Source organism: Pholis gunnellus, assembly GCF_910591455.1.
Source record: "Pholis gunnellus genome assembly, chromosome: 16".
Lineage (NCBI taxonomy): Eukaryota > Metazoa > Chordata > Actinopteri > Perciformes > Pholidae > Pholis > Pholis gunnellus.
In genome coordinates, this window is record NC_136543.1 from 17,072,555 (window position 1) to 17,098,870 (window position 26,316).

Genomic DNA, 26,316 nt, shown 5'->3' on the forward strand with positions numbered 1-26,316 from the left:
GCAATGGAGGACTCGAGAGATATTGAGGTGGACCTCAGTGCCTAAGCTTCTGTCCAATGTTGCCTCGAAACCAATGCATAATATCTTCAATGTCACCATACAAAAACACCATTTAAAAAGGGATTGATACATTCTTGACAAAAGAATAAAGTTATTAGGTCCACCCCCCCCAGTATGTAAAAATCCCTGCTCAAACCTATTTCACAGGAACTGTGTTGCTAGGAAGCAGCTTGGGTCCAGGGTTACTTCCTGTCCACGGTTTACTTACGCAAATAGAAGATCAATGTGAGCCCGTTTCGTGAGGTCTCCCTACAGAACGTCAATATATGGATCAGTTCCACGGTACAGTCCTCAATCAATCTGCATCGTATCCATAGTGAATGTGGAGTTTTATTTTAAAATGAAAATGAGTGTTTGCTTCATTTATTGATGTCACCTTAAATTGTCTTTGCCTCCGGTTTATTCAAACAAAAGCTGGACCCTTTGGACTCCAAGCTGTGAGTCACACACACACACACACACACACACACACACACACACACACACACACACACACACACACACACACACACACACACACACACACACACACACACACACACACACACACACACACACACACACACACACACACACACACACACACACACACACACACACACACACACACACACACACGGTGCTGTACTGCAGCATCACACCACGGCCTTCCATGCCCGCGTCAGCCCCTCGTCTCCCTGATTGGCCGGCTGTCCCCTCGGGTCACCCAGGTGAAGACCCTCTCAGCCAGTTACAGAGGTGCTCACTAAAACCTCATGTGTCAGCCCACACGACACAAGGACTGGTCACTTATCTAATTCTGCCTAAAGGGCCCCCCCCAAAAAAAGAAAGACAGGGTCCAGCTATGATTGCATTACAATGATCTGTGTGCACTGGGGAGGGTGGAGAACGCACCATACCTCCCTGTTTGTTCATTGTGACTTACATCCACTATCGCTGCCAAGTTCTCCCCCTTTATCAGGTGGATCAGAGTCGGTCCGTGTTTGGTTAATTGCTGTTCTGACATTGACCTGGTTCACTGAAAACTGCAGAGTTTCTGGGTTAGCTGCAGCTCTGAGCAGAATAAGACCGTAGAGACTGTGCCACTGAGGCCGACAACACCCACTCTCTGTCTGAATATGTTTTTTTTAATCCACTCCAGAGAAAGCATTTTATTTAAGTAGCCAGGGAACAGGAGAATACAATGTATAACACTTTTTACAGCATTTACACCTTTTTATACTTCTATGAAAACAATAGTTTTGACCATTTTCATGTAACAATAAAATGATCGTACTTTTATTGAGAGTGGTAAAGCCTCTCATTAACGTATAGAATATAACGGAACATTAAATCTCTTCTTTAAATCCTGCTGCATTCATGGATATTACATCATTAGGTAGAAAAGGGCTTTTTATAATGCGGTCCATTTACCATTCAGTTCCTTCTTATTCCATTTTATTGTAGCTGTGCTTTAAATCTTCTGCTTTATCCATGTTGCATAAGAGCTGGGATCAAGCAGAGGTTGCATTGGCCAGTATTTTATGCAATGGAGCTAAAAATATTGCTGTGATGTGAACAGCGGCTAATCCTTTCACAACCAGAGGATCCTGGCCAACGGCACCACGCTTTCTGTCAGAGATCCATGTCACTGGTCACTAAATGCACATTACACCCATAACAAAGTAAACCGCGCCATGTGACAGAATTTGTATTTGTTTGATATCATTTTCTTAAATAACTTTCTGTGGAGAAGTAAAAGATCTCCTTGAACTCCATCAAGGAATCCATGGAACCCTTTCAGAACATCTGGAATCCCCTCTCGGGCCATTGACTACTCTCAAGAACGCCCAAAGCCCTCGAGAACTTGTAGAACCACTCAAGAACCTCTGGAGCTCCTTCAGGCAATCCCCTGTTACCCTTTGATATTCACAAGACCCTTGGAACCACGTCAGGAATAATTCCTAGAACTCCTTTTCAATTCCCTCCCAAAACCCCTCTCACATTGTTAGATCCCCTCGAGATCCCAAAGAATCAAAGAACCCCATGGAGCTCCATCAAGAATCCCTGCGATCTCAGGGATCCCTTGAACCTGTTCAGGAACACCGTTTCCAGAACCCACGGAACTCTTTCAATCTTCTTTATGGGCCTAAAACTCTCCTAAGGACCCCTGAAACCCTCTAAAGAACCATTTGAACACAACCCATGAACTTGCGGCGGTCTCTAAATCCCTCTTTGAAAATTGCTTGTGCGGCATACATTAGCATCAAATGCTAAAGGAAAGAAATAATCATTCTGTCTTATGAATTATGAGTTTTTCAACCCCCCTTGCAGAAGAGTGAAAGTATAAGATCAATGGATAATCACATCATCTCTTTATAAAGAATGGAACGAAAGCCATGCCATTTATCGGAAAGTATAATGCTATGCTAATTCAATCAGGCAGGATCAGAGCAGAAGGAGCCACAGCGATAATTACATCCTTTCATTGATGGAGGCCACTGAATGCTTTGACCACATGCTGCATATAACAGTCCTACCTTCTATGGCTGCATTCACTTCTGATTATAAAAAAAATATCTGGATTTTTATAAGATAATATTCTTTAAAATTCATAACAACTCAATAATCCAAGAAAATCTTAGCTATAGCTATCACACACCACATATTAGCAGGAATTCCCTTCTGCCTAACCTCACACTTAGTTATTAGAGCGATGGTGGGTGACTGGAGAAACTGCATGTTTCAACTCATCTGTCAGTCATACCTCCTTTTGAAGGGAAAGCTTCCTGTAGATTATAATGCACTTCAGAACACTTAGGATTTACCGTGAAAGGCTTTTAGAAATACTAGTAAGCAAACTGAAATTTAATTTCATGCTTTCCTTTCTTTTAAATGCAGTTGATGGATATTTTTAAAACCTTGTTATCCTGGTTTAGTGCTGTTTGCTTCATCAGAAGACCAGGAATCAATATTGAAGGATCAATTATTAACCAAAGGTCCATTATATAAATTTACATGTATGTCTAATAAACTCCTCTTCCTCAACGACAGACAATATTTGGTTGTCATGCCTGGAGCCACGCCTCCTGCTGGATGAATAAACCATATGACGGTAAAGGAGTGTTTGATTTCAAAATAAAAGCGGGATTTCATGACATTTAAAAAAACATTTGTTTAGCTGTGGGCACTAACAAGCTTTAGGCATCAAAATAACAAACTTTTACAAAAATACGTTTTATTGGGAGACAAACATATTTACATAAAAAATATGAAAGATTATTTATATTATGAAAATAGAGTAATTCATAAATAGAGTAATTAATTTAAATTTTATTTTATTTTAATTTTATTTTACTTATCCAAAGTAAGACTAAGTGTATAGAAATGAATGAGGAAGTGTATGTGGAAATAAATAAATACATAGTGTGGAGGGAAAAAAAGGAAATGTATCAGTGGAGAAATTAATTTGGAGACATAATTATTGTGCAAATTAATTGGATGTGCGTAAATGTGGAATTAAATAAATAATAAACGGTCAAAAGACCTAAATATAATTTTACAAAAATATTGTGTTCTTTATTAATTCCCAGTGTGTGTGTGTGTGTGTGTGTGTGTGTGTGTGTGTGTGTGTGTGTGTGTGTGTGTGTGTACCTATATCTATGTATTCATCTCTGATTCTCGTGCCTCACCCGCTCACTGAGGCTACTTTTACTTTGAAGACTAACACTCAGACCTCCGGTCTGTGCCTGTCTGACGCTGTGTGACTTGACGCACGTTGGGAGCAGTGGTTTGTATTGATGTCAGAAGACAGTCCCTGTCAGAAGAGCGTGTGTAGAGGCCGACCTGTGTCCAGCCACCCAGCGGACTGTTGGAGGGCAAAGTTTACAGAGCAACATAAATATCCAACTTGTGTATATCGTCCACAGAAGACACGCGCACAGGCGTCAGCTGCGCGGGCCAGTGTGTTGGACACATGCAGCATGTAGCCAGGGACTGAGGATAACTGCTTTATGGTGCGTATGATTTATATACTGTGACAACATGTCTGTGTGTACGGATGTGCCGCTTCATCTCTGAGACTGTCACCTCCGTGAATGTTGTGTTTCAGCCCGTTCCCTGTCTGCCGCGGCCCTCCTGTCCGCTGCGCTGATCCGAGCCCCCGGTGACCTGCTGTCGGAGACATGGGTGGTAGTCTGGGCTGCCACCGCTCCATCCCCAGGGACCCCACGGACTTCAGCTGCGGCAAGCGCAAATTCAGCGCCGCGTGTAACTTCGGCCACATCCTGGTGAACCAGGAGCGACTGAACATCAACACGGCCACAGAGGAGGAGCTCATGACTCTACCGGGAGTCAACCGCGCTGTTGCGCAGAACATTGTGGAGTACCGGGACTGTATCGGCGGGTTTAAGAAGGTGGAGGACCTGGCTCTGGTGAGCGGGATCGGGGCCACCAAGCTGGAGGTGATCAAGCTGGAAATATGCGTCTCTAGCAGGACCAGCTCGTCCCAGCATTCGCCGTCGTCGCTGCGCAAAGATCTGGATCACCAGTCCTACACCGGGATGAACATCAACACCGCCACCCCGGCGCAGCTCATGAGCATCCGAGGCATCACGGAGAAGATAGCCAAGAACATCGTGGCCTACCGGGCAGAACACGGCGTGTTCAGAAGCATCGAAGACCTGGTGAGGGTCAACCACATCAACAGCTCTCTGCTGGACAAAATCCGCTTCCAGGTGTTCGTGGAGCGCTCCAGGGCGCCGTCCACCAACACCAATGGAGGGCTGACCTGCACCACGAAGTCCCACCCAAGCCCGACTTCATTCAGTCTCAGGAGCGACGACCTGGACCTCCCGCCAGGAGGACCGACCCAGATCATCTCTGTGCGGCCCAACGTGGAGCCCCCATCCGGCCTGCGGGACGGGAAGCCCGTGGTGCGTCTGGCCACCTGGAGCCTGCAGGGCTGCTCCTGCGATAAGGCCAACAACCCGGGGGTCAAGGAGGTGGTGTGCATGACCCTGCTGGAGAACGAGTGAGTCAAACACGCAGTGCTCATACCTGCACTCAGTCAAGCAATCAATAATCGTAGTCACAGATTTCAAAAGTGAGGCCAAGTTTGATCTTTTTAGGTCTTTAAAGTCTATCAAAACCTGTTGCGCTTGCCATCTTTAATATGTTGACATCAGGACCATTCTATTTCTATTGGTGCGATTCTATCACAAATGATGCTGCTCCTTTGCCACAAAATTTAAGAAGTAACATCAGATTCCAAAAAAGGTTCAAGTGAGGTGGTTTTGTTAATTTGTTGAGGAATTTGCACCACTAAAGTACAACATTAACCCAAAGGTCCTGGATTATGACTTCATCTTGTGGCCGTGTGTCTAATTTTAAGACCCTTATTAGTTTATATTGTGCTCCCATCTGAGCCTAAATGTGTTTCATTATATTAACTCAAACTTACTGACACTTAGAAAACATGTGAGCAGATACCTTTATTGCAGCACATACGAGGTTGGTTTGTGGGTCTTTGTGTGTACTGTACCTGATGAGAACATGCACATGACAGGGTACACACACACACACAAAAACACATTTTTACCCACTGACCCATCGACAGGTTTATTCAACAAAAAGTGAACCTTGCAGCGTATTTAAAACATAAAATATGAAAACATTGAACAAAAACTTCAAATGGAAGATTCAACTAAAATTGAAGTTGTTGGAAGAAAGAAAAGAAAGCTGTAAAAAAAAAAACACAGTATTACAAATACACAGACACACAATATAAATACATATCAATGGTCATAAAACCCTCTACGTGACCAGATTAAAGTCTGCAGCAGTGTATAAAGCTATAACACCTCTCGAGAGCACCGCGATCTGTTGAGGACCACTTCAGGTGACCGTGTTCCGTTTGCCCGAAGTGCAACATTTATGCAGATGGCAGGAAAATAGGCCTCAGTGAATCCAGGTTAATCCGCCCTGATAAACCCCGAGAGCAGTGTTTCAGCGTCATCCACAGTCAATATAGAAGGAGAATAATTCAGTGTGATTCTACGCGTATTTGCTCGACAACAAGCTGCACGGCTCTATTTGCTCAGGCCTGAGATTGCTCCGCACGATGTGACACACAAAGATATTTATTTTGTTCTGCGCACATGACTCCTCACTTCAATTATTCTTTGTTTGTAATACGCGCTTGTTTAAAGGAGGGTGTGACCAGACTTTCTCAATCTCACTGTCAGTTTGCCAGTTGAAGTGCCGTGCGGTATCCTCTTCTAGTGGTGAGCACTGACCCGCTGGCTCATGAGCGATGGGGCATTCCTGCAGCACATGTTTGTTGCGTCTGAAAGCGTCACTGCCGGTAAAATTAGTACCCTCTGCAATGCAGCCATCATGTGATCCGTCCCACAATACAAACGTTCTGTCCTCTGTCGTATGGAGACCCCGCCATACCTAACTCCTTTTTGAAAATGTTAATGTTACTTTGCTGAAAAAGAAAACATTCAGACTTTAGTTGACTCATCTGGCGCTGTTCATTTGTTCGTCATTTATTCAAAAGTTTAAGACGACAGATAGACCTTATTGGGATTTCATTTTCCACACCAGTTTTTCATGCAATCCTCCTGATAAGCTGGACTGTCATGGACTAGATATCTGTGCAAAACAATTCTAAACAATCTGATGGTATTGAAACACTTGGTGCTGGATCTCAGATCAAAGTTATCGGTCATGTTCTGCGAGGTGATTCTGGGGATGGACTCATTCTGCAGCATGTTATCAGATCACAGACCGGCAGCAAGTCGGTCTGTTGTCTGATTACGACATCCTTGCTGTTTTTAAATTACGACTACTATGAAGCTTTTTACTGTGGAAGCGCCACCAGAACGATCTCAATGCTCTTCAGCCTATTTGTATTATCATTCTTTGGAGACATTGCATAAAAGGCATCTGTGCTAGAGGCTGCAAAACGATGAGAGAAAAATGTCCCAGTGTCTGTTCAACTTGTGAATTACTAATTTGATAAACAATCTACACCAATCATAACCCGAGCAACATCTAGCAAGACAGTGCCAGGTGCAACTTTGTAATCAGACACTTTGTCAGTTTACATTTCGAGCATAAGGCTGTACGGTTCAGTTGCATTCACATCGGTGTGAAGCTTGTTGAGGTCGAGGTAGCCGATGGTTGTCGTTGTGTTCACATGCAACTTTAATAGAAGATGTGAAGCGATAACATGTGATCTGAAGCGGCTTGAAGGTCTTGTAGTCTTTGAGTGCTCGTCGTTGTCGGATCTCCTGATAGTGTCTGAAACACCTTTTCTAACTTTCCAAATCTGACAATTTGACAGCCATGCCCTCTGTATGCAACGAATGGTCGGGTATGGGGAGGTGTGTGTGTGTGTGTGTGTGTGTGTGAAGTTGTCCTTCAAGCTTTCTTTTCACACACAATTTCTTCTGTCACGTTTCATATGAATAACTTATACATCCACACTACTATGTTTTCATTTTTCAAGTGTTCCAGTGCCATTTCAGAAATGATCTACGTCCATACTACCACGCTCGGGCAAGAACACGTCGCGACTGATAAGACTCGATCAAGAAGCGAACGAGGGTTTCTTGCGCAATCGTTTTCAACGGTCTCCGTTTCTATCCGTCCACACTAAAATGCAACCCTGGAGTTTTTTTCAACCTGAAACGGCTTCAGCAACGTTTTCAAACGTCTTTTCAGGGATTCTGAAACGCCGGTGTAGTGTCGATGCTCGGTCTAAACGTAGCAAAAGTAATGCATTTTTAAATGAAAATGCATTAGGTTCAAACGGTTTCCTCTCAAGTGCATTCACAGTGTTGTTCTCGGTTGTACATGTGAGAAGTGATGTACGTGGTCGTGTGAGGAACGAAAAAAGAGAGCTTAAAATTCAAACCCTGCCTGCTTCCACACCTCCACATTAGTGGACATGATTGACGCGTCATTTGTTTTTGAGAGTTACAATGATGGTCCGATGCTGTTACCACCATGGAAGCAATTTAGTTTTAGGCAACAAAGCTACTTTATTAGTGTTAGGAAAGAAAAGATCATGGTAATCAGTAATATTACGTTTGTTACATATCTTAACCTTTCCAAACCACAACAGAAGATGATAGCCAAAGAAAATGTCCAATTTACTGTAAAGAAGGTGTGGTATGATTGCCTTCATGTCAGATGATTACAATCAACCATGTTTATTAAGCCTTCCATAAACTCCACCACACCCAGTGCAAACTGGATGAAGCCCGAAGCCTCACATGACTAATCCGTTTGACCAAGGAGCGTGTGTTTGTGTATTTTTTATTTGTTATAAGAGCTGTCTGGTTACCTTTTGGCACCATCTTAGATCTTCCTCCATTTCCATCTTCCTCCAAACCCACCCATCCTTTTGTAAATCTCCACCACTTCCCTCACTCATGCCTCCAACTTCCTGTGTTCCCAAGCCGTGTGTTGCAACCCTAACGGTGATATTGTAGGGATGATTGTTATGGAGGAGGAGGAGGCTGTCGAGGAGATTCGTGTATGTTTGCGCAGTGCTTGGATTCGCTGTGTGAGCAATCACAAGACCCAGGCTGAGTTTATACACTTCCTGGCTTTCCTCCAGGCACAAGCGGAGAGCTACTAGAGTTCAATGAACTCCTGTTTACCAGAGGTTACACAGCAAACTGTGCTCAGCCACACCACAGCCTGTGGGACGTTGGTAATCAGCCAGCTGTCAGCCCAGCCTCACACACTGGGCTGAAGGGAAGTGAAAGAGTCGCCAAAAGCTCTGAACAGCATGCCGCTAATGTGGATCAAGGTGTAGATGTGAGCTGACGGGGACTCACTTGATTCAGAGCCAATGTGGCTACGGTGGTGAAAAGCTGTGTTGCTGTCAAATCTGCTCCAGGGATCGTGTCTTTCTACGTGACAGCACGTAGGAGGACATTTCTGTTTCAGGAGTGTTTTTAATGCTTTTATCAGTCTGTTGTTCTTTTCTTGTGTCACACAGAAAAATGTGTCTCAGTTTTGAAACATACATGTGGTGTCTAATGTATCTTCCAAGCGGCATGAAGCAATCATTTTATGCAACAAACAACACCCATCCTCTCTGTGCACATTGTGAAGCGGGGGCTGCACGAGAGAACGTCCATACAGAGTGACTGCTTATATTCATCCAGTGTAGCATCCTTACCTACCTGACAGCACACAGGAAGTATTAAATAAAACACCAAATTGAGTTACAGGACGGCAGTGAGAAAGCGATTTGTCCAAAGAACACTGGGCTCTTTGATATCAGATCCTTTTTTCATCTCTTTTATTTCCTTTTGTATGAGTTATTGTGGACGAGCCGGTAAACATGAGCACGCAGTGTGCAGTTCACTGACATGACGTCTTTTATGGCAACGTAAAAAGGAATAGTTCCACATTTAAGAGTCAGATGAGAAGCTCTATTTGAGTGTCAAGTACAGAGTCAGGACATGGTTAGCTTAGCATGAAGACTAGAAGCAAGCTAGCATTCCTCTGGCTAAAACTAAAAACAACACACCTATACCAAGATCTCTTGTTAACATGTTGTAGCTAGTTTGTCTTATCTGTCAGGAACAAAAATGTAAAAATGACAATTTCTGATGTGCTGGAACTTTGCAGCCGCTGCAGTGATTGTGCACAACTTCCCCTCAGTGCAGTGAGGTTGCCAGGTATGGTACCAGTGTGTCTGTACAGAGGATAAAAACCTGCTGACCGTTATCTGTAAATGGGCTGAAGCATCTCTGCTCGGAGGTACTGGGCGGTTGGATACATTATTTCCTGGTCAATAAACACTTCCACCACAGCAGTAATAAATTGTTATTTTAATTATTGAGCTCTTCTGTGTGTACAGACATAACGCAAAGGGAATGTCAGAAGTGTGCGATTGCAAACAAAGGCAATGCGAGGACCCATTTACAGCGAAGAATTCCCATTTATCCTGGAGCTTTATGCATATCATAAACATACGGAGAGGAAATGTAACGGGAGAGAGATAACAAAAACAGGCTGAGCTGAAAACAGACGTTCGTTTCTAGCTTTACAGATAATGCCTGTCCAGTTGGTGCACGGACTGCTTGGTTGTATATTCTCTGCGCTTCCTGTCTGAAGCTTTGAGTGTGTTGTTGGTTGCCAGCAAGCCGCCTCCGCTGTTCGCCAACACAACTAATGCAGGGGGGGTCATTCCTGTGTCTACTCTTAGTCGGACTCAGAGACAAGCATCTGAAATGATTTCTGTTAAACAATTTTGAGCAGATTCATTAGTGATTTGGAAAGTAAAAAAGTTTAAAAAAAATGTAAGTGCAGTCAGTAAATCAATGTCTTGTTAAACTGAACCTCCTGGCAAGATCTAATTATAACATTTACCAAAAACGTGACGCTGATTTGTCGTCACTGAAACATGACTCATGGTGAAATGAGCTTAGGACAGCTTCCGTTTCCTCAACAAGCTGAACTTTAAATCTTCTAAAGCCTTTAAAGGTTACTCAAGGTTTTTTTTCTTCTTCTTTCTTTCATTACAATGTCACGTCACCGGGGTTTGTTTTCAGCGGTGCTGTGTCTGTAGTCGACCCCTGACCTTGCTGACAGGGCTGATGGTGATAGGGGATGGATGGCTGACATCACACGTGGAGTGGAGGGCTGCTACTAAAAGCTAGCTGTAGTTAGCTGCAGGTCAGAGTTAAAAAAAAAGGAAGCGACGCCAGACAAAGAGACCTACATCCTCATTTTGTCAGCCAAAGATGTGTCATAGCGTTACTTTCTTTGGGTTTGTGTTTAGTTTGATTTCCGAATAACTCAGATTATGATTTTGAAAGAATTCAGTCAATCAAATCATGAACATTAGCACCGAACAGAATCTATTACTTTGACTGAAATCCAGGTTCAATGAGGTGTTGATTATCTTACCAGCCTGCCTTTCACATTTCATATTTACAGCATTCCTTCAAGTTGTTAGCAGCAGTGGCTAACAGATGATAGCCACCGCTGCTGTGTTTACACTGGAGCCACGAAAGCCAATTATATGATAATGAGTTGCTGGTGATGTTCCTGGTCTTTGAGTGACAGGCGTGTAGATGGTCGCTGCTGTCGTCGCTCTTTTGTTAATCACATTACTCTAATCAGATCTGCTTCTGCTCCTTGTTTGGCTCCAAACTACAAGCTTAGATAGAATCTGTAGATGGCTGCATTTACACACAGCATTTCATTATATTAGTCCGTCACATGATGGGAAAGAGACGTCTGTAAATCAGCTGATGTTTATTTTTTTTTGGGGGGGGGGGGAATCAACTTCCTAGTACAAACACTTGAATAATATTAGGTCCTAATGGTTTTCCTTACTCCGTTCATGTGAATGAGGCCGAGCTTGGAGGCGGGGCTAAAGGATACAAAGTGCACTTGCTCTATTGGCCCATAGATGCGGAAGAGCGCTGCAAGATCATGTTCATTTGATCTCAGAGGCTTGAGAGAAAAGAGGCATTTCCAATAAACCCCCAAATAACTTTTATGCTTTGTATTAGATAATTCCGATAAAATTTGAAAATCATACTGACATTGTTTCGTGGTCAGCCTAGTTTAACAAGTTCCTTTCCCCAAATTTCAAACTATATCTTTAACTTTGAGACAAACTAACACTAAGAATGCTGCTGGCCTGTGTTCAGTAACGACAGTGCGACTTGGTGATTACACTAAGGAAGCAAACCATGTGAAACTAGTATTGAGCAAATCATTCTACACAAAGTGCATTCCATTCTTTGGTACCGCAAAATGCATCTGCACCCACAGCAGAGCCGCTCCCACGCTTAGTAAATGGACTGTACCCATCTCCGCTTGCAAATCTGTTGACTGCAACGTACGCAAGCCCAGCGCAGCTGTCGAGAGGATGTACCCAACATCTGTGGTATATTAGGCCTGGATTATGAGATAGGAGGGCACAGAGTTTGGCAGCAGCGTCACACACTCTTTTAATCCCTTTACAGGCCGACAGAACTATCAGAGACCCACATGTCAACACGCTGGGCGTTCACATTTTCAGTGATGTTAGTGAATAGCTCTTGGATTTCACTGAGACAGCCTCATTTGCTAAAGGAATCCGGTGAGATTGAGGCCAGCCTGGGTACTGAGGTCATGAGGATGGGGTGCTGCAAGGGAGGGCTATGCTGAGCTGACGCAGGGTGCTGGGTGCTCATGTGGAAATTTCCATTGGCGCAGCATTTTATTGTGGTGGGACAGTGAGTTAGGGGCATTGCCCAGCCAGCCCTGCCAGCCAGGAGTCACTCGGGCCAATACAGTGCTCCCAACCCCAATTCTTTTGCTTAAAAAACAGCTGATTAGGGCTTGTTTGTGTCCTGCGGCAGCAAATCAAACTGATTTGCGATCGTCACCAGTAAGATAAATGCAACTGCACTTTAATCAGCGGGATTGAAACAAAAGATGCATTGCCTTATGGGCCCTGGAGGGAGTGAAGAGAAATATGGGTTCATGTAAATACAGAAAAATACAGCTGGATACTTGGTCGGAATAGTAAACCTTAAAGGAACAGTGTGTAGGATTTAGGGGGATTTATCTGTTGACAAGTAATGAAATATTCATAACTATGTTATTTGTAGTGTATAATCATCTTAAACTAAGATTCTGGCGGCTCTAGCCAGAGCCTTTTGAGTTTTTCTGTCACCTAAAGGCCACCGTAGTTCCTCCGACAAGCTTGGAAAGGGAGGGATGAGCGGAGGGGTGTTCAGTTGGATGCAATCTGCAACCTCCCCACTAGATGTCACTAAATCCTACACACCGCTACGTTAAAGGAAGATTCCACTTAAAACCCATGTTTAGAGCATTCAACACTCGCCCTGTGTAGACTGGAAAGGTGGCTCGAAAAAGGTTTTTGTAGCTTTTGTAGCTGCTGTCTGTAAACACGTTACGTTTGTAGCTAGCACAGTTAGCTGTTAGTGTTTGTCGTTTGCGACAAATGTAAACAAATGCAGTTGTGATTTTTTTATTAAGTTATTGTTATTGATGGGGTACTTATGTGTTAGAACTTTACTAGTGACGGGACATGGTCTGCGTCTGCTCATGCTTTTATATTTTCGCGAGTTAATTTAGTCAGCAACCCATCAGACGTTGTGCTCTTTAAATGTGTGCTGAACTGCAGCTTGGTGGCCTCTCCTCGTTCAGGGCTAGAAGAGTCCTGAGAGGCATTACTTATGTTCAAGGGCATCACCGCTGCTGCTGCCACTCGTCACTTCTAATGCAACCTTGTGTCTGTCCTCAGATTTTGCCTTTATCTGGCAAACACTGAAGCAGACTCTCTGTTTTGCTCCATGGTGTTGTGTTTATGTCTGCACAGCAGCTCTAGATATGGGGCCCAGAGATTCACCGCATCGACGGCAAGGCTCTGTTGTCACAGTGACACTGATGCATTAGGCTCGATGTCACGGAGTGTTTCTGCAAGCGTAGTTTGTATTTTTGCACTTAACGCTTTCTTAAGTGTTGTTTGCATCAGGACTATTTTATTGGCCTCTAAAGGCCTGGGAGTACAATCGAAGCACTCACTGCCCCACAGACTCAGCATTTTCCTTCATGTCCTCATGGCATGGCTGAAGCTCGGGTCAACTCAGGGTGTGCTGGGATTGAATCCTGGCCAGTGGAAACGGGAGGATCAGAATCTTAGCCAGCGGGAGCGAAGCAGGGTTTCTGTGAGAGCTTCTTTCATTGTGCGGAGTGATCACACCTTCAGCAGAGGAAAGCGGTATTGTCTCTGTGACTGCAGGCTTGTTTGCTCTGAAAACAGGATCTGTGGTCTCGCTGATTACGAAGGCGACGGGAGTTTCTGCTCTCAATCTCAGTGTTACGTAATGTGAGGCTGATAAGTCGGGTGGGGCAGGCAGTAGAGCACTCAAACAAGGAATATTGGTACTGGTCGTCCATTTGTAAAGAGGGGTTCAAGCTTTTCTTAAAATGTATTTTATTTCACGTCGAAGACCTGTGGCCAGCATTGCATTTCAAACACGCATCTGCAGGTCGTGGTTATTTTAAAGAGCTGATGTACACACACATTGGTAACAGTTGGCCAACACTAGCTCATGTCCACAGACATTACGGTTGTTTGTGTTGTTCACCTAAACATATCGTGTGTGTCCCTGAGACATAACAAACGTCCTCATTTGCAAAGCTGATTTTTTTTAACCTGCTTTTTTGTTGGAAATAGCTTTGTAATGTCAAAAACTGAATTAGCGTGTTGTTTTGGATCAACTCTTTCTATTTTGCACAATTAATGAGCATTCTTGTAGGGCCATCCTAAACGATATCCACCGATCGCACCAGTCTGTGAAACGTCATCAGTATGTTGTGTGTTACTCTTGTAACGTCTGGTGTTCTGAACATTGCAGCCTCCAGACCAGCAGGCTTTTGTCTTTTTCTATGATTTGTTGTGTGATTTGCTGGAAAATATGAATTAAAAAGTAGCGTACAAAGCTACAAAGTATTGAGTAAGAAGAGCCTGCTTCTATAACAAATTCAAGCAAACTGTTGGACATTTCCTTTTGACATGACTACAGCATTAAATCCACTAAACAGTACACCAACATATGAGTATAATCCTGTACAGGATATTTATGGCTCAGCCTGTTGAGCTGTAGTAGTAATAGGCCCCGAGTTTTCCACTCATCTAGATCCATTTTCACCTCCATGCCTCTTTATCCTTCACCCACTGGACGAGCTGCGGCCTGCTGAATATGCATCAGCAGCTGCTTCAATTGATTCTAATTCCAGTCACAGTGACTGTGTTAAGGATTAAGATTTACATACCTTCAACTAGTGCAGATTGTGGCTGTAGGAAAGTCCTGGTACAATGCAATGCTTACTGGGTTTTTTTTTGTCAGCATGCATTAATAGTACATCAGCTGAATTAAGAGGGCGTAAGCGCACGCCAGTTGTTTGTGTCAGTCAGGTCAACTGAAGTGTTTAAAATGACTCTCGATGATATTCAGACTCTCTCCTCTTGTTCGGAACCATTCAAACTGCAACAATGCTGTGTGTGTGTGTGTCCCACTGACTAATAGCGCTTACACGGCTAATAACGCCCTGTTCCTCGACCCACGGTGGCCGGACTGCGTTGTTGCTGAAGCGTAAACGACCACCCTCCAGTTCCCCCTCAGGTTAAGTCAGCTCTGTCAGCATTGGTGTCGTTGTTAGCACTGTTTGTGCTGTTAGCGCCGCTAGCTGGCTGCAAGCTACCGTTAACCTGTGTGCAGGCCGGCAATCTTGGCTTGTGTGGATTGTATAGCTGCTGCATAGAGAGCCAGTAAGAAGTCAAAATAACATTTATTTTCACTAAGACTTTACAAAATGTAAACCGTACTTTGGTGTTTCATTTTTACCTCGCATTAAGTCAAAGAAGGCTTGTGGTGATGGGATGCAAACAAAACCATACAAATAGTCTTTTTTTTTTCTAGATCTGGGCACAAAAAGTGTATCGTTTGACTTCTATGGCTACGGTCGTCAATTGATGCGCATTAAGTGAAACGATAGGATGTTGCACTTAAGAAGTTGTCTCCACCTCCTGTAGAACCTGCAGCAGAAGGTGAATGATATTCTGTGGTAGGGAGGTCTCTCTGCCGTCTTTCCTGTCGGACCTGAATGCAGCGTAACAGCATGGTGGTCGGTCTCAATAGGTGCAGGGAGAGCTCTCCTCTTGGCCGGCTTTGTCCTCCACAGCTTCACAGCCTGTGAAGCATGAAGTGAGCAACCTTGTCGAGGGTTTGTGCCGTAACTCCTCTTGTGTTCTCCCTCACAATTGCCCGACTGATTACGTTACATATGATGCTGTTGCTGCCTGGTGAGTCAGTGAAGTGAATGTGAGTCAGTGTGGAGTGGTAACAGACCTCCTGTAAGGCCCAGCAGCAGCAGCAGCAGCAGCAGCAGCAGCAACACTTCACTAATAGAAAAGACTGTTATGCAATGTGATTTTCTGTGTGGATTAGCAGGTTAGAGGTGAATGAGGGCAAAACATTGCCACCAACTTGGTTTCATTGTGTTGCACACAGCGAATCAGTTCAGCATATGGAACTGCAGGCTGAGCTGTGTGAGTGTGTGCATTAGAATAATGCCTTGTGTAACTCCAGCAGCACTTTTTCTCCTCTTGCACTAATATAATAAACGGCTCAGATTCAGCTCTGGAAGATTGCGGGTGTCAACTAGCAGAATTTGGGGAACTTATTTGATTCCCTTCATAAGACTTTTTTTTTATGTGCAGATGGCCATTTGTTAAAGACATTAATCCAAATGAAATTCTGGGTAATGCTTTCTTCACTTCTGTCGCAAATTGCATTGCAAAACAGTTCCTCGTCAGAGCCAAATGAAGGCAGGAGGAGAAGCACTGGTGCCTCTCAGACGCGCTCTTTTTTATTGTGCTGACTGTTGGTCTGGAAAGTCATTTAAAAAGTATACAGATAAATGTTTATTGGGCTGTAAAGGCCCCCTCCTTCACAACGCAATAATGCGTTGGCTGATAGAATTTATGACACCAATCCAAACTCCCTCAATAGGAGTTAGAGAGAGTTATTCAGCCGTCTGACAGTTTAAAAAGAAAACATTGAATTTGTCCTGAGGAAATGTGCTTTTGATCGTGTTGAGGATCCAGTTTGACCAGTGCCACTTGTGTCTGTTGTGTCAACACTATCAGACATAATAGAATACATGGCCAGGTTTAAGCACTATGAAACGTGACTGCATATGTTAAACACTGTGTCACTGTGTGTTTCTTTTTATTGCTCGGAGCGCCACCTTTTTGAGATTGGCACGTTTCCAGCCTCCTTCTTTGTTTTGGTCGTTTGTCATTTAGTTTATATAAGTTATAATTAGGTAACACAATCATTTTCCACAATCATTTTAAGACTATGTCACTTTTAAAAGAGTGAATTACTCAGTCTTCTTTGTTGAACACATTAGAAACAAAACAAACTCTCATTTCAATACACTAGAGGGTCTTGCCAACCCATTCTCACTCCCAACTCTTCAAATACCTAAAACAATAAATATATGTCGTAAAAATTTCATAAAAAGCATTAAATGAAACTTTCCCATGTGTTTTAAAACACATTATAAGTACATTATTTTAGTTTTTTTACAAGATACAACCTTAAAAGTTCCAATCAGAAAATTAGGATTAGAGGATAAAAACATGCATTTGAGCTGTTGCACAAAAAAAGAAAAGTACGAATATGATATGATTTTGATATTGTGCATGTAGGCTATCTGTCATGTTCATGTATGAAAGAGATTTTAAATGCAAACACGTTTTGAAGCTCAATATCTCAAAACCGCTAAGAACGCAGACAAAAAACCTTTCATTTACGAGGAGGCGAATTCTACATGGCTGAATGTTGGTCTCACACGTCTCAGCCGGTGAAACAGTTTGTGGTGTGTGGGTGTCAGTTGCTCTGCGTGGATATGTTCAAGATGTGAATATGTAAATGTTAAACCCCATCCTCTCTTTCTGTTTCCAGCATCAAGTTACTGGCAGTGCAGGACCTGCTGGAGCGGGAGGCTCTCGATAAGGTAAAGTGGAGCTGCTCTCTGCCGGGGTCACACTGGTTGATTGGGAGGATTTCTACTGGAGGTGTTGCAGCCGGCTGTGATTTACAGCAATGTAAATGAGATGACTCAACACTCAGGGAAATGTACCCAGGAACTCTCACTCAGTGTTTCCCATTTATTTAATGTGTTGCTGTTATGCAAATGAACCCCCCACCCCCTCTGTCTCTGTCTCTCTTTCTTTCTGTCTCTCTCTCTCTCTGTCTGTCTGTCTGTCTGTCTGTCTGTCTGTCTCTCTCTCTCTCTCTCTCTCTCTCTCCCCGAGTGTAAATGTCTTCTATTTCTAGACTCACTTCTGGATTCCCAGCCAGATCAACAAACTTTCTGTTACACAAGTTAGACTCAGCGCCAGCAGAATGCAAAGTGCTACAGCTAACCGCTAACTGAAGGTCCATTTTCCACACAAGGTTTTGTCACATTAAACTAAGATAGCGGTGTTGTTTTGTCACAGACATTCACATTAAAATCAACAGGGCTGAACACCATTTTCTTTTGAACTATGCATGTGACCAGGAATTACACGTTGCACCTTTTATTTTTGTACCTCAATCCGTCAGTATGTATACTTTGGGTAAACTCACTCCGCGCTGAAGTGTGTACAGTCAGATCGCCCACTCTCTTTCTGAGCAGAGACGTAGGGCGACTGCGTTAATGCTCAGATGTCAGTGCATCCGTAAAATATCACAAGTTCAACAGACGGCTCTGGGCAGTACGATGCGTTCCCGTTCAGCCTACACACTCCTTTGCACATGTGCAATGTCACTTTCTGTATTGGCTACCAGATGGATCGTTGGCAGAGGAATCTGAGCTCTATGGAAAAGGGGGAAGTAGGTCAGCAACAGAGTATTTTGGACGGAGAGAGGGAGGGAGGTGGTGGGAGGATGAGTTACCTCTGGACAAGTGGTAGCACGTTGCAGTGTTTTCACTCCTGCCAGCCTCCCACACTGATTTTCTGCCTGTTTTCTCATCTATTCCGTCTTGTCTTATTCATTGGCACCCTCTCTTTTCATCTTCTATCCCCGCAGTGTCTCTTCCTGCCGAGTGATTGAGAGACGTTGTCCATTCTCTCTTAGATCTTTCACTTCACTCTGTGCGGTGCGGCTTGTCAAAATCAACTTGTAATGCCTTTTGTTTCTTTCTCAGATATACATTTTTAGGGCCTAAAATTTCAGAAATAATTGAATAAAAGTCTGTAAACAGCCTCTCGTCACTTTGAATGACAGTAGGAAGTCTATAAATGTCACATATAGAAGAGAAAGCATGTGTTAAATTCTCTACACATTATATTTATTATATCAGTGTTTTATAGCCCAATACCACAAAGCATTCATATAAAGGGCCGTACATATAATAAAAACAGCAATGAGCAATTAGCAAAACACACAAATGTATAGAAGTAATATAAACTACATACAAATATTATAAATGACCAATCTGTTAAAATATAGGATTCGTGTCATCATTAAAGTGTGACATATCTAACTTTTGGTGGATATGCATTCGCGTGTTAAATGTCCATTTAGTGTAAGACAGTTTTCCCCATGAGAGCGTTTCATTGTGACTTTGGGGGACATGTGTTGTGATTGGTCATTCAGAGAGTGAGTGCCGGTTTTAGACTGTTATCCTCTGTCTGTTTTGTCGCTAAGGAACCCTCTCTGTCTGTGGTTAGGTTTCAAACTCAAGATTAGTCATCCTGTAAAATACCTTCCTGGTTACTATGAAAAAAAGCTTTGGTGCAAATACAATAATTGCTAAGCATAACTGGACAAATGGCCTAGCTTTACACCGTAGAAACACACAAACTCTCTCTCTCTCCTTGTTGTTTTGTGGATTTTGGCAAACCCAGACCCGGTTATCTGGCTCTCCTGAGGGTTCAGTGAGTTCTCTTCTGTTTGCTCCTAAATGTCTTCATTTGTCCATCCTGCTTTAATGAGGCAGTTGTTGTTGGGGTTCTTTTGCCCATGTTTCAGTCAGACTGATCAGGAGTGTTTGTCCCCCGGGGAACAGAAAGAAAGAAGCTTCAATCGGGATGTTTGCTCAGCTTTTATTAAATCAGCCACACAAGATTCAGATCTCTTTTCAAGAGAGATCTGAAAAACAGAAACATACTCATGAGAGTATAGACATGCAAAACAGGAAGAACGGAGACAAACGGTACTTTATAGTCATGTATTGCTTTCTGTCCAAGTTCTGCGAGCAGCTCCCTAGAGGCTGCCGGGTTCATTACAGCCACACTTCTAAATAATTGAAGATAATTATAAGATGATTATGCTATTCTTAGAGCTCTTCATGTGGTGGGGTTGAACATATTCTCAGGGTGAGGAAATTGACATAATTAAAAAGATTTTTTTTTTAATATAACCAATGCCTCAAATGATTACTCGTAATGTGGAAAGTGTCCCTTGTCTTGTTTGGTTAGATCCCACATCTCTCAAACTCCACGTCTGTTTCGTAACGCAGGCTTACTTTTGAAAATGCGTCGTCTTTAAGCCCAAAGTAAAATAATCCTGGTGACAGGCTCATGTTCTCAGGCTTTCTCAGTAATGGTGAGCAGGTTTTACATCCTCTGTCTGTTCTATTGATAAACAATCATTCTAGGAATCAGATAATTAAATCCTTGGCAGCGAGAAACAAACCAGTTTCTGTTGTTGTACCTACATGCTGGGGCCCAGGTGTCACAGGACTCTCCAGCTCTGCCAGGTGATTCCTCCAGGCCCGCTGGGCTCCTCGCCAGGGCCCTGACTGCATGCTGTGCCCGCACTTTGTGCCCCACAAGCTGAATTATGAGGGTGTTTTGGCAAAGTTATACCCGTGAGCAATTCATCCTTGTTCACTCTACAGGCTCAATGGCCCCTGGGGACTGCAGCTGAAAGTAAATCCTGTTGGGGGTTTCTAACCTCCCGACAGTCTGAAATTGCTTATTAATTTTATCACTCCGCGGCGATAAAAAGAATGCAGTTCTATGTGATTTTTATATCTCGCTGCCGCCTGATAGAGCTGTGGTAGCACTGAGGTGACCTGATAGACTTTGACACAGATGAGTGTTCATTAGTGTTATCTAGCGTTGCACTGCGCTTGTGAAAGTGGTTTGAGTTTTAGTCCCTATGTCGCACAAAAGTTTCTTTCAGCATTAAAAAGAGAAAAAGCGTAGAAAACGTCTCATCTAGCGAACAAACTCTAGCAAATGGAGCTCGAAAAATGTGTATACAACGAGCAATGTTACTCTCTGTGTGAGTACTACTGTACTTGACTTTTAACTTTAATGCAGTTTAATATAAAAGCACAGTTCTCTTTTTTTTTTTACATGTCAAACAACTTTGTGTTTTCTTTTACGTCCTGTAAACGAATGTTAAATGTCAAGTGTATTGTTAAATGCTTCGCTCTGTTTGTGCACAAATTAGTAATTCGAAACCGTGCTTTAGCAACTGTACATTTCTATGAGACTTCTGCTCGACACTACTAGACATTCATTATTCAAATGTCACTTTAGTGTCGCTTTAAATATTAATGGGTGTCATTTCAGTGTGGGCCTCTCATGGCGAGGTCATGTATGTATGTGCGTGCGTGCTCTCGGTGGGGTTCCTCTGACTCTCCCGGCGCCCCCAAAGGGAACCTCTCGGGTTAAATTTAGAGCCAGTGGCAGGTCAGCCGGAGCAGCAACCTGAGTCTTCGTGAGCATGTATGCAGCTCCCTCTATTCCTTTCTCCTACTTACTTCATTTCGACACAAAGTAACCTTTGCCTCCAGAATGTTCCGCCACTACTGGCTGAGCCCTCTCTCAGTGACGTCGACAAGAGGCTTCCGCCTTCTCACTGTATTTCCTCTCTGAGATGAGGCTACTTGAGTTCACTGAACTACATATTGTTTCCCAGTGCCTGGTAGACTGTTAAGCGGAACTTATTTGTGCTGACGACCAGTTAATCTGCCCTCAGGTGTTATAATAAAGAACAACACTCCATGTGACCCGCACTTATGATTATAAACTGATCAGAAGCAGAGATAAAGTCCTGTTGGCATTTAGTTATAAACACCAGGAGGTGTTTTTTTAAGTTAACCACTGTGTCCCTTTATGTGTTCAAGCCCCTGTGGGGTTTTTATGTTTACAATACCATACTTTGATTCTCATAATTATCAACTCACAGGGTCCTTAGTTGGCACTTTTGTCTTATAATGTACAGTTCTGAATTTTAGCCAAACAACCACATTATTAATAATATTGCTCCGACAGGTAAACATTCATTACAAGTGATTTATTTCGCGAGTTTCTGTATTTCCACCATCATGAAGTGCAACCAACAACACATCTGGTGTCTGTGCAACGTGCTGACAAAGTGTCCTCTCTCTGTTTTCTGTTGCAGTTCTGTGTGGAGTTAAACCAAGGGACTCTGGCCAGCGTACGGAAGTGGAAATGGCCACGAGGGCTGTGGAAAAGTGTCGTGTCTGAAAAACCGACTGGACACTCCAGCAAGGTACGTCAGCCGTCTTAAACAACGCTGATACCGCTCTTTGTTTAAAGGGTAGATTTACATAGAATGTCCTCGGACAGAAAACAATTCAGAAATACTTGAAGCAGCTACACGTCACATGAGGGAATTTAGAGAAACAACACATTGCGTTGAAGTCTTTACTTTTTATTTTTCTCACTAAGTCCTTATTTGTTCATTCAAACATTTATGCACAGTTTTCTTGAAAAGTTGTTTTCATTCCTTCTTTATTTTGCTCTTTACATTTTAAGTCTTCACTGCTGCCAATACGCCGTTTCCCCACAGAGATCACTCAGGCTTACCTCAGTGCATATTATCTTTTTTAAAAAGCTTTTTTAAAATGTTGCAGTTTTAGAGTTGTTACTAAGTCTTGTTAGGTTATTTAACATCTATAACACAGCTCTTCTGTTTGAAATGAGGCCTTTTAACGCAGTGTAATGCCGTTACCAAGAATGACCTCGAGGCTCATAACGCTTGCATTTTAATAAATGTGCTTTCTTGCTTGTCTCTGTGAATTACGTCTTAATAAGTGGTCATAAGCTTTACGTTTGTGTATTCTTTACCAAATGTACAGTCCCAATTGTAGTAGAGTAGGAGAAGACATTCAGTTGCATCACTATCCATAGATCTTGTTTACGACCATGTTATTGCCTTTGAGTTTAGATCATATACTAGGTGAGGATAAAAACCGTGTTTTTCCCCATTATATCTCCGTTTATGCAGGAATGTTAATTGAAATAGCTTTACTTACAACTAATACATATTCCTTAGCTTCATCCTTTTCTAAGGAGACCAGAAATATGCATATAAGCCATATGGATATTTAGCTATTCCGTATTCATTTGGTTATGTTATTTGTGATGTATATAGCTGACTCCATTTCCCATGATCCTCTTGTTCCAGGGAGTGAGCTACTCTGGCTTTCTGTGGGACACTTCGTCTGGTATTGACCTGAAGGATGCTGCAGTCCTGGAGTCTCCGATTGTCAATGGAAACGGACATCATACCCACCCTCGACTCTACCTGGCTCACTTCTCTGTAAGTAGTGATTGATGTCTATGTAACGATATAGAGGAGTTATGATATAGAGGTCTATGATCAGAGAATCAAATGCAAATATTGAAATATTGCAATACTTTCATCAGTGCGCCATGGGCTCAAACACCATTGCGTTACCTCGTTTGCCAATTACAGTGACTAAACACACATTTATTTGATTGAAAATCCTCGAGGTTACCACTTTAAATTCAACATCTTGCAGTATTTTCACAAGTGGCATTATTGTTTGTAAATAACGTCAAAATTATGGCAACAGGATGCCAATATTTTGTTATTATGAAAACATAAAAGTTACTGTAGTAAGATAAATATCATTACACATGGACAGGAATTTCATTGTTAAAGAATATGTCAGTTCATCACAGCTTGGGTCTTGTTTTCGCAGTTTTGATTAGTCAAAAGGCAGTCGGTTGTAACAATGGTTTTACTATTGATGGGAATGATGTCCAATGGTACCAACAACACATGTTGTAACCAACATGCATGTCCCTGCATTTTGTTTTGTTGCCAACTGGATTCAGACCAAAATCAAATTTCGGACTTTTCCCATTAGGTTGGTTCATACGAGCTGACGGTGGTGAACGTCCACATGCAGGCCACAGCTGCATCAGGAGAGTCCAACGGCAAGAACCACAACACGGACGAAGCCAAGAGTCCGCACCTCCCGCCCAGCATCCAGGAAACAATCAAAGGTCAGTCTGTCAGGCTAGATCAGTGAAAGTCACTTATTCTACACATCACAACAACGGATCAAAACTAAAGTCATCGCAGACCAAACTGTGTCCCAATTCTCCCGTATTTCTTTCTCCCACCTTTTCATCGTCGCAACCTGTTTCTGGCACTACACAGCATATTTAAGCCCAAAGACTAAAAGTCTACTTTTCCACCCGGACAATTAGTGTGTATATTACTTTAAAAGTCACCAGAATGAATGAAACAAAGTCTCTGAAACATTGTGTCCTGTGCGTCCTCCGGGTGCGTCCTCCGGGCTCTACATGGAGGTGAATGATGATGATGTCCTCCTATTCTCAAATCTTTTTCTACGCATCTTTCTCTGCAGCTGAGAAGGAGTTGCTGGTGCTGGGAGACTTTGGCTCGCCTGCTCAGAGCTCAGAGCTGGACATTCTGAGAAAGGAGAAGCTCTGTGCCCTGGTACCATCCTCCCAGTTCACCAACATCAGCACCCGCTCACCACAGGGCACCCGCTGTCTGGACAACATCTGGGTGAGCCGCTCCCTCAAGAAGAACTATTCTGGTAGGTGCACTGTGTGGGCGTTTTTTTGGACAGTGGTAGAGACACATTAAGTGAACAACAGTCCAAAACAAGTCTTGAGTCATTTGATGCAGGTCAAATTAAAGTCTGGAGTCAATCGAGATAAATATATTTTGAGTCGCAAGTGGAGAGAAAAACTAATTGTAACAAGTCAACTCTCAGTCAAAGTCAATTTAAACAAGTTTTAATAAGGTCTCAAGTCATTCAACACAAGTCAAAGTCAAGTTTCAAGTCATTCAAGACAAGTCCAAGTGAAGTCTTGAGTCATTAGCTACAACTCAAATTATTTAAGACAAGTACAAGTCAGGTCTATAAAAATGTTTACATGACTCAATGCATAGGCCTGATAATAAAATACCCTTAAAAAGGCCTCCTCGTTGCTTCATTTTATGACTTAAGTCTGACTCGACCCGACTGTTCTGACATTTACATGTAGCAGTACAGGACACCTGGTTTACTTTTTTTATGTATGTATTTACATACAATATTTACATAGTTGGATTGTCCGTCCATCCATACGTACGTACGGTTCATCCTCGTGAACGGGATATTTGGCACAAACGTCCACTTACACAACTGCAACATGGTACAACCATGAGTCGGTAGTTATTTATGATGAATGGAGTCTAGTTGCAACTTCAGCTAATGCGTGAGTTCGTGATAGTTGGATGTAGCAGCTTTTGTTACATGTTTACCTCACTATAAATCCTTTGTCTCGGTGTCTGACTTCCCATCTCCTTGTGTCTTTTCCTCCCACAGGCCACTGCACGGTGGTGCGGGAGGGCTTGACCAACCCCTGGATCCCAGACAACTGGTCGTGGGGCGGTGTGGCGTCGGATCACTGCCCCGTGGTGGCTGAGTTTTACGCAGACGTTTCCCCTAAAGAGTTGAGCAGGCCTGGCATGGCAGTGGTGGACAGAGGAGACATTATACCCAAACATGAGCGGTGACGACATCCACAGACACAGAAAAAGACAGTTAGAGACATAAGACTTTGACCAGCCCGGATCCTGCTTCGTCTTGGTTAGTTGCTGTGGAGCAAAGAGTTTCCTGATGAATGTGAAGAAGTGCCAAGATTGCCTTTTTGGTTTCAATTTATCAATGTATCATAGTAACTGGTCACAGAGCCATAAACTGTTCCGACACAAAATATATATATATAATGTACTTTAAAAAGAAATGTGCCAAACATTTTCTATATGTATATAAAAATAAAGAGAAATTGAAAGATGTTCCTGCTGTGTCCGACCTCTCATTAGTCTCATCAGGATCCTCTGAATGACCCGGCTCTCCAACGGCTCTGCTGTGACGCTTATCCGTTCTGGCAGTTGAGAGAGGGTGATAACATCCCGGCTGTAGAGCTCATGAAGGCTGAGCTCTACTAAATTATGTAAGCCAGGCCTCTGTGCGCACGTGTGTTCGTCCTCTGTGATGGAAATGAGCAGAGGGCCGTCAGAGGACATCGACTCTGCTCAATAACCGGCTCCACGGCGATTATTTTAAAGGGGCAAACACAAAAACTCACTCGTTGTTTTTTTTTATCAATCGCTGATCACAGACGCGAATAGATCCACATTATAACACAAGCGATCTTATTCTAGGAAAACCTGTCAGAGAACATAACAAATGTGATATCCATACATGCTCTGTGTGCAGGTGAAAGACAGCTAATCAGTGAATTTGACTGCACTCTATAAAAACATCTGTTCTTCCCATTGCTGGATTACCAATCAAGCAAGATTCAGCACAAATTGGTTTGAGAATACATGCCATTTAATCCCAGTTTCCTTTTTTTTTTGGCCACTACAGTATAAACTGCTATTTTTTTATGTTCTACAT

General features: G+C 42.9%; 1 protein-coding gene across 1 annotated transcript; it reads left to right on the top strand.

Annotated features, from left to right (window-relative positions):
• Window positions 1-3,863: 3,863 nt before the first annotated feature.
• Window positions 3,864-25,693, top strand: eepd1 (endonuclease/exonuclease/phosphatase family domain containing 1). The gene is made up of 8 exons (XM_079175603.1): window positions 3,864-4,055; window positions 4,151-5,071; window positions 17,574-17,625; window positions 22,020-22,130; window positions 23,049-23,183; window positions 23,758-23,896; window positions 24,265-24,459; window positions 25,237-25,693. Exons 2-8 carry the CDS (start codon window positions 4,224-4,226, stop codon window positions 25,425-25,427), a joined length of 1,671 nt encoding a protein of 556 aa, XP_079031729.1. The 5' UTR covers window positions 3,864-4,055; window positions 4,151-4,223; the 3' UTR covers window positions 25,428-25,693.
• The last annotated feature ends 623 nt before the right edge of the window (window positions 25,694-26,316 follow it).

What these genes read in the sequence shown, in the direction of transcription:
- eepd1 (XM_079175603.1), top strand. Translation starts at nt 4,224, where the DNA reads ATGGGTGGTAGTCTGGGCTGCCACCGCTCCATCCCCAGGGACCCCACG. An exon ending in CATCCAGGAAACAATCAAAG is followed by an intron (nt 23,897 to 24,264) that starts GTCAGTCTGTCA and finishes CTTTCTCTGCAG; the next exon opens with CTGAGAAGGAGTTGCTGGTG. An exon ending in CCTCAAGAAGAACTATTCTG is followed by an intron (nt 24,460 to 25,236) that starts GTAGGTGCACTG and finishes TTCCTCCCACAG; the next exon opens with GCCACTGCACGGTGGTGCGG.